Source organism: Montipora capricornis, chromosome 11 (genome assembly GCF_036669925.1).
Source record: "Montipora capricornis isolate CH-2021 chromosome 11, ASM3666992v2, whole genome shotgun sequence".
NCBI lineage: Eukaryota > Metazoa > Cnidaria > Anthozoa > Scleractinia > Acroporidae > Montipora > Montipora capricornis.
Genome location: NC_090893.1, coordinates 37,068,678 through 37,077,812, shown reverse-complemented (window position 1 = coordinate 37,077,812; position 9,135 = coordinate 37,068,678). Strand labels below are relative to the sequence as shown.

The 9,135-nt window shown below is 38.2% G+C and overlaps 1 protein-coding gene across 3 annotated transcripts in view; it reads right to left on the bottom strand.

Annotated features, from left to right (window-relative positions):
- LOC138022858 (uncharacterized) overlaps positions 1 to 7,706 on the bottom strand; it is a 295,342-nt gene extending 287,636 nt beyond the window's left edge. The window contains exon 1 of one of the 3 annotated variants that reach the window (XM_068869845.1): positions 7,617 to 7,706. Coding sequence is in view for 2 of the 3 variants with exons in the window: in XM_068869844.1 (XP_068725945.1) it covers positions 1 to 4 (4 nt within the window). In the remaining variant the exon portion in view is untranslated. Of the gene's footprint in view, positions 139 to 7,616 lie in introns of those variants that run through there. The other 2 variants (XM_068869844.1, XM_068869847.1) reach the window with 2 other exon arrangements.
- Between the last annotated feature and the right edge of the window lie 1,429 nt (positions 7,707 to 9,135).

Below are 9,135 nucleotides of genomic sequence, written 5' to 3'. Positions count from 1 at the left end.
TCATGGTTTCCTTGCTTTAATTTCAGCTGCGGAATGCTACTTCACTTGGCCAGATGCAATATATTATTAATCGCGCGGGCGTGGGCCGAGCGCGGTTCTTGCTCTGCACGTTGTTTATTTTATTTTATCTTTTAACCGCGCGGCCATGGGCCGAGCGCCGTTCTTGGTCTGCATGTTGTTGTTGTTGTTTTTTTTTTCGTTTTGTTTGCGAGCTGAACCAAACTTCGACTCGGCCACATAGTCAGTGGGACTTTTAGTCACGCAACCTATGATGTTTATTCGCCAAAAAGCTGTAAAAACGTTAATGTACTTAAAATTTTATGAATAGTCCGTTTTTTATGAAGAACAAAATAGATTTTTTTGTGTGTGTGTTATTGTGTTATTGCACAACAATTTTGTCAAAGGTTAGGAATTTTCGCTACGTATGAAAGGGAAGTTTTGGTCTATTTTGTTGCTTCAATTTTATCTAGAGGGAATCTATGTGCCTACTTAACAACAACAAGCACATTTATGGCAACTAAATTACTATGTGAACCTTTGAATAAAAATCCACATAGACTTTACCTATACTACATCTATTTCCTTTGTTATAAACATAGAAATTAAGCTAATTCCAAATTATGCCATGAGGTAAACTCAGTGAGTTGGAACTCTAGGACATTTTTGGGAATTGAAAGCTAAAAGGGTACTGCGGACTAGGAATTTATGGAAATCTTTAGGAATTCCATTCAATAATTCAACTTGAGGGTGACTTGAGGGTCAGTTGAAATTCTTGAGAATTTTGTGCAATAGCACTGAATGTGCCAGTGAGATAACAATCAAAGTTTAAGTGCCCTTTTAGGATTTGATTTCATCTAGTACCTTGAAAAAATGACCTCAACTCTAACCTTTAATACATGTATAACAAGGTTTGGTCTTATTCAAAGAATGCCAATGCCAATGCCAATGCCAATGTGATATCTTTCGAGTTAATTAAATGTTCGTAATACATTTACTTAGCTTACGCAATGTCCTTTAAAGGCTCCAAATTTGAACATAAAATCACTCTGTACACGGAGAAATGAAAAAGAAAGCTTTTATTCCGATGTATTCAATAGATTGTGAGAAAAACCAATCAACGGATTACCTTGTTTGATGCTCTCTGAGTCTCATAATCGGCCCTATTCCAAAAGGAACATGATGCATTACTCTGGAAAATTACACACTCCAAGTCAGCACTTAATCCTTTCAATTTACTTCAGAATCTTTCGAATCTTGCTCCGTAGAAAGATTGTCATCCTCCGCCATCTTGGATAACAGGTGAGAGATTGGACTGGAAACTAGTGAGTCATTTTCGTTTTGGTCAGCAGTCAGCGGTAACCAGTCTGTAGGTACTTTATATATGATACCCCATAATGTACCGTTCCTCAAGTCCTTTAGCCGTCCTTTAGCGTCCTTGCACATCCCTAGCAGTCCTTAAGCGACCTTACACATCCCTAGCCGTCCTTTAGCGTCCTTACACATCCCTAGCAGTCCTTTAGCGTCCTAGGATGTGTAAGGACGCTAAGGGACGCTAAAGGATGGCTAAAGGACTTGATGAACGGTACATTATAGGGTATCATATATAAAGTACCTACCAACCAGTCCAGTTCTTACAGGTTTTGGGCGGTTTTATTCAAACGTTTGTATCTACGATCACGCTTTTGTGGTGACGATTTTTTTGTTAGTTTTAATCTCGTTCTTTATCTAGGATCTTGACTCCCTTTGAATCCAACACGTGCCCCGTGTCCTTAAGGTGACGATAAACTGCTGAATTTTGAGCAGGATTGGAGTTCGGCCATTGATGTTGTTTCAACCTGGCTCTGATGGACTGAAGATTCTCTCCCACATAGGTTTCTGTGCAGCCCTCCCCTCCACAGGTAATGCCATATACAAGGTTGGACCGCTTCTCAACCGGCTGTTTGTCTTTAACCTTGACCAACTGTTGTCTTAGAGTGTTCTGGGGTTTGTAAAACGCTGTTACGCCGTGTTTTTTGAGAATGTTCTTAATGTTCTCAGATAGGCCTCGTATGTAAGGGATGGTTACCCAGGCCTTGTGTCCCCTCTTGATGTTGCCAGTGCCACACAGATATCCGGATTGGGCGTTCAGCGGAAACCGGAAAGATCGTGATGAACGGGGGTAAATTACATACTAACCTCACCTGCTGGGAACCGTACTATAAACAAATTGCGATTTTGAGACGGCAATACCACATTATATTGACGGCTAGTTGGGAGAAAATATATTCCGTATTGGGCGGAGCCGTCAATACAATGTGGTATTGCCGTCTCAAAATCGCAATTTGTTTTGTATGGCGATCCATCATTTATAAGGATAAATAAAACTGTAAACTAATCAACCCGCGCCTGATCGAAATTTCAATTCTTTCTACCAGCGAAACGTATTTGTTTGCGTACGTCAGCAACCCAATTCAGTGCAACGACGTCAATTTCAACATTAGAACCAATCACAGGCCGCAAAAGTGAGACGGCAATACCACGAAATATTGACGGCTCACGCATAGGCAAAACTATAAGAAGTTCGCGATACTGGGGCATATTGGCCTTAGGTCGTTTTTGTACGGTATTCAGTATTCCTCAGTACGGCTCTCGCGCTCGGTTAGTAAGAGGTTAATACACGATTCATTTTTAAGAGCTCATTTGTCTGCAAAATTCGACACTGAAAAAATTGTTTAATTTCGACCATCTGCAAAAATTAACGCTTTGTGTAAATTTGAGGAGTAATTTCTTTTAGCGCTTGATTTGTTTCCGCACATCATCAACTGAAAAGAGAGCTAATTTGAGGAGCGAGTTTCTTGCGACCACGGAAGTAGAGGAGATTAAAAATAAAAAATCTTTCAGTTTACAACAATCAGAGCATTGAGGACCTATGTTGTGGCTAGGATTTCTGTTTTTCTTTTTTTAAATTCAGCGCATTTTGTTCACACTTTATATTTAATATTTAACAATAATTTATGAACTTCATTTTCAAGAGCATATTGTGAGTGAGTCTGCAGCCACTGACCATCTGCAAAGACTAACGTTTTTGGTAAATTTTAACCAGTCCCATATTGTCGGTCGAGCGTCTGTCCTTAAAAAAGATCCCAGATAACTTGCAAATGCGGTAAAAAAATGAAAAAGTAGCACACAAGAGTATGACCGAGTTTGTTAAATGTATCACACGTTTTGACGGTCTCTAATATAAGATCAATAAACGAAAATGATCATGACGTTAGGATGCGTGTTTGTTCTCTTGTAGGTCATAAACAGGAACCAGTCAAACTGAATGCATAATTTCAGGATATTGGACAAACACAAACTGACACCACTGTCAGTCTAGTTGCAAAATAGCGACTGTCGTGTTTTTACAAAAGCACCAAAAACACGAAGGAGCTAGATTTCCACCTTCGATAGCGGACATCACTTTAACTACACAAGAAAAATTCAATAAAGATTGACAGTGGGTCCTTTGAATGGGAAAAGCAGCATTGTGGGAATTGGTTCGAGTTGTACTATTGAAACAAAACAGGCGCAGTGAAATGGACTTTCTGACCATCTTACTCCCATCCACGCTCTAAGAGGCCCTCTTTGACAATATCTTGGTCTGGATTCGAAAAAGTAAAGAACCTCAACGTAATATAAGATACCCCTCGGCCTTTTTAATCGAGGCTTTCAACTCAAGTTAAAGATTAGCCTGGAGTCCCAAAAGACATACTTTAGGCGCATTCGTATTTAAACTGCATGCACTAAAAACTACAGAAAACTTAAAACGTACAAACAAGGAACTCGTCTTCAAAATAACAAAAACAAAATCAATTCTGGAATAATGCTTGTTTTTGTCATGATTCAAGCATTACGTTTTAGTAAGTCCCGAATCTTTTCTTAACGTGCTGTCCGTTCTTCTCTCATATTAGGACTCTGCAGATCTTGTAAATTAATTGTGAGTTCAAGTTCCTGTTGTAAACGTGTTTTTAAATGACCGTGGCAACGATCTATTGTAATAGCTATACATCAAGGATCCAACTTGACGATCATTAAGACCACAAAAAATGTCAACAACGTTTAAAGGGTAAAAGAGTGGTTTGCTAGAAGCTTTGTAAATCAGTCTTAAAAACTGCCCTAACTGCACGTTTTTGAACAAGGTATATCCTATTTAGGTTACGTATGTACGTAGAGAGCCATAGATACAATACAAAAAGAGAGATGGAGATAAATTAGCGCATAATGCAAAGCCAAGAGTGACTTATACCCTATTCACACCAACAAGACATCTTTTATTAAACTGGGTTTTACAAAATAAAGATCAGTCACAGAAACATCTGGCTTTTACGTGAGATTCAGGTGAGTTTCAATACATGCTTTGATCTGTGCTAGATTTGCAGTCGACAAAAATCAGTATACATGATTTAAAAAGAAAACAATTTAATACCGTGTTTAACTAAACATGTCCAAAACATGGTCAAGCTTGGGTGTGAACAGGTCATTAGACTGTAAGTAGGGTCTGACTTTGTAGAATCACCCGATACATCGTCCACAATGCCGCGACACATCCGACACTTTCATGTGATGTCCGCGCGTAAATGCAAAGTAGACAATGCTCCCAGACGTCTAATTCCGAATTCTCGTCTTTAGAAATAAAGTTTACGTAACACCTGTTTGCACCCTTGTCCCTTTGCGATACCTTTGGATCACTTTTGATGAAGACACTAGACAGGAGAGTCGAGACGTTGGCTCTTTGAATCATTTGTAACTTTCGGAGCTATCTTCAAGAGTAGCATCAAACTATGTCTGAAAGTTAGCAAGAGTCGTCCAGTTACTGGTAATGACCTGATCAACAACAACTATTAATTTTGTACTTTCAACTTGTTCAACAACATTGCCATTCATCACAAGAGAAATATAATAGGCTAAATCTTTTCGGCCTAGGTCTGAAAACTAAGAGTTTGGTTTTCTTAATATCACTAAACCAGTGCGAGATGGTTTCAAGCTCAATATTCACAATGCTTAAAGAAGGCAGTGTCGTCAGCAAAGAAAAAAAAGGTTTTGACAAACATTTCAGAATAAAAGGTAGCGACATAAAAGCATGACATTTCGGCGACGACATGTCACCATTATCAAATGCAAATTATTGTAAGTTAGGTAGTGTTATATGTAGGATAGAGAATGGGAAAATACATTAGAATAAATGAGGAGCGGAAAAACAAAAGAATGAACAAAATTTAAATTAACAGTTTCTCTAGAATGAAGTCATTTTGAGAGTCGGTCTCTTTTTCCTTATGAAAAGCATCTCCTAAATAAGGCACTCAAACTTTCCTCGGCATCTCTTTAAGGTGGTAAATTGCTCGTGAAGATTGTTGGATCTTTGGTTCTGTTTGTCCTTCAGGTGTTTACCGATGACGCAATTACATTAAAATTACATTGAAATTCATACACAACGCATTGTTGATTTACAAGTCGATCGTGTATTACCACCAGTTTTCACAAGTAGGAAAATCTCTGAAGATTTCCAAGTTACAGAAAAAAAACCCTCACTTGTAAATCAACAATGCGTTGTGTATGAATTTAATGCAATTCGTGATTCGAATTATATAGGCTACATGCACCAGCCGTCATCTCCACCTACGCATCGAGGAGCATAAATATTCCGTCATCGGTAAACACTTGAAGGACAAACACAACCAAAGATCCAACAATCTTCACGAGCAATTTACCACCTTAAAGAAATGCCGCGGAAAGTTTGAGTGCCTTATTTAGGAGATGCTTTTGCCCGCCTCATTTATTCTAATGTCTTTTCCCACTCTCTATCCTACATATAACACTACCTGACTTACAATAATTTTCATTTGATAATGGTGACAAGTCGTCGCCGAAACGTCATGTTTTTATGTCGCTACTTTTTATTCTGAAATATTGAAGCAATTCCCTAAGAAAGATCTTCAATACAACGAAGAATAACTGACCGAGTATCATCGAGCGTCCTCTGTTGGGATTGCGCAGAGTGCGTTTAGATCAGCTTTTTCCGCTTATGACTAAGAATATTTTGGTAGCTTTCAAACTTTTCAAATTAAGATTATACTGAAACAGCTCCTTCAGAGAATTTGGAGAAAACTGGAAGAAGTAAGATGGGTCTCTAGTGTTCAATGGCATTAAATGTTAATGACAATAAGCAGAGTCCAAAGTTGCCTTGAGGTGTAATAAGTCAACATAGATAAATCTAGTTTTCTTCGGAGTTTGCCTTAAGTGCAAAAAAAGAACTTGCTATGTTTGGAGGCTTGTCGCAGTTTCCACTGAGAAGAAATAGTCCTTCAAGATGTGGTAGGTCAAGGGAAGTTCCAAACGGTTTTGTCAAATTATACCAGCAAAAAGAAAACCCCGCTCGAAAGGTATTGTGAATTAGCCACACAGAACAGCTCAGGACTTTACGGAAACTATTGTTAAGGAAGCTTATATTGTAAAGAATTTGTAGTTGATCAAATCTCTGAAAATTCTCCCTTCTAGAGATTACCCGTCTTAGAGATTCCCTGTTTTAAAGAGTCCCCACTCTCAGTTTCTCTCCTTCGATTCTCAGTTGTTCCATATTTTGGACAGCCGTTTTTATTTAACATTTTCTAGCTTGCATCCAGCATTTTCAAACTAGGATCGTTCATGTTTTATCACACATTTTCTGACTGGCATTTCGCATTTTTTTATCTCGCATTTTCTAATTCGCATCACGCATTTTTCATCTCGCGTCACTCCTATGCCCGAGTCTCATGTCCCCTACAAGTTTCCGTACTTAAAGGCTTCCATACATAATCGTGAATAACTAAAGATGATATCGAACGCATCTCGCTAGACACAATATAGTAACGTGATGACAAATACAACTTTACACCATTGAATGTCGCGATAAAGCTCCATCACATGTACAAGATGAAACTTGACAGGAATACAAACTAGCTTTTTTTAGCGACCTGTTGTGCATGTAAATGAATATTAAGACGGAACTTTTTCCAATAATTGCTGTCAATTTAATGTTTCGTAGATTCATTTGAAACTAAAAGTGAAGATGACTCATGGTTAACATGTGAAACTGTTTACTAGTTCCTTGTTGCAGAAATATAATCCCTAAGACTGAGCGATTTTTTTTTTTTTTGTTTTTTTTTTTTTTTTGCATTTTACCAAACAATAGAGCGCGCTGAAAAGGTACCGTGCAGTTTAGGACCTTACAGAAGCGTTTGTTACGGAAGCCAATGTTGTAATGGTTTTGCAGTAGATCAGATCTTTAATAATGCTTCCTTTTAGAGATCACCCGTCTTAGAGATTCCCCATTTTGTAATTTCCCCGTTTTAGAGATTCCATATTTCAAAGACTTCTCTCCCTCGATTCTCTGTTACCTATTATGGAGTGCTGTTTTTATTTAACATTTTCGACCCAGCACATGCATCTCGCAATTTTTTTCCCGGATTTTCTATGTTGCATCTCGCATTCCCTAAATTGTGTCTTCCATTTATTTGAACGCGCATTCTCTAACTCGCACCTCTTATTTCCCCAACAAGCTCCGTATTTACAGGCTTTCATATATAATCGTGACTAACTAAAGATGAAATCGGACTCACCCCAGACACAATGCAGTAACGAGATGAAAAATGCAACTTTACACCAATGAATGTCGCGATAAAGCTCCATCGTAAGATCAACTATCACGGAAACACAAACTATCTTCTGTTAGCAGCCAACTGCTCGTGGTAAGGAATCTTAAGACCAAAGTTTTTCAATAATTGCTGTCAATTTAATTTTTTGAAGCTTTATTTGCAAGTCAAATGTAAGATGTTTAACCAGCCAAACGGTTTCCGTTTAGTAATAAATAGTTGCTACGGCCGGGAACTGAGACGTGAAAACTTTTTTTCTCCAGCAAGCTTCTGTATTTGCAGGCTTTCATATATAATCGTGACTAACTAAAGATGAAATCGGACTCACCCCAGACACAATACAGTAACGAGATGAAAAATGCAACTTTACACTAATGAATGTCGCAATAAAGCTCAATCGTGAGATCAACCATCACGGAAACACAAACTAACTTCTGTTAGCAGCCAACTGCTCGTGGTAAAGAACCTTAAGACCAAAGTTTTTCAATAATTGCTGTCAATTTAATTTTTTGAAGCTTTATTTGCGAGTAAAATGGCAGATGATTAGCCAGTCAAACGGTTTCGGTTTAGTAATAGTTGCTGCTGCCGGGAACGGAGACGTTTAACTTCAAAAATAAATCTTTAACTTCAGGCCCTTAGCCAGTATGAGACAAACCGAGTGACTTGTTCCAGTCATTTATTCGGGATTCTTTAAAATAAAGCATGAAAATGTACTCATCATAAACACCTAAAATACCTACGAAGAGAATTTAACCTTGGACATTAAATCAGTCATAACTTTTCTTCTGGCTACGGCCCTGAACTTATAGATTCCAGTAGCTTGGTGAATAAGGTATATGACCAACCCTAGTTGTCATTCAGTATATTCACTAAAAGGAAGAAAAGTAATTTAAACTAATCTATGTATCTAATAATAATTTTTTTAGAAAGTGTGGAATCGAAAAGAATAAGAAATGTATTTTCGAGAGTCTTAGTGAAGATTGGAAATATTTGTAAAGGTTTCGCTGATCACAAAAGTTAGGGCCTCCACAGACGAGGCAAGTAGTCATCCATAACATTTAAGCTGTCAAGAATAAAGAGATAATTATCGATGACAAAACATTGCGTGTGCTGTGAATCAAGTTATCGACTACAAATAGCGAAAATCAACTGAGTCGTCGACAAAAAAGTAGTTTTCCTTTTCAAAAGGAAACTACTTAACTTGTCGATGAAAAAGGCGGCCGTTTTGTCCCGTTTTCTCCCGCCTGTGAACAAGTTGTTCATGACTGAGGTCCATTTCCCAGCGACGCAAACGATTTTTTGAAGTCAGTGGTTCCTCATCTTTTGTCGGTATTTTTCCAGGCGCCCGCAAAAAAGACCCGTTATCGACAACTTCCCCTTTTCGTTCGTGAAAACGCATTTCATGACATAAACAGTTGAGCACTCAATTATTTTGTCGACTGAAAATAGTCGTCGATAACAACTTGACTCCTCTGTTGAGGCCCTT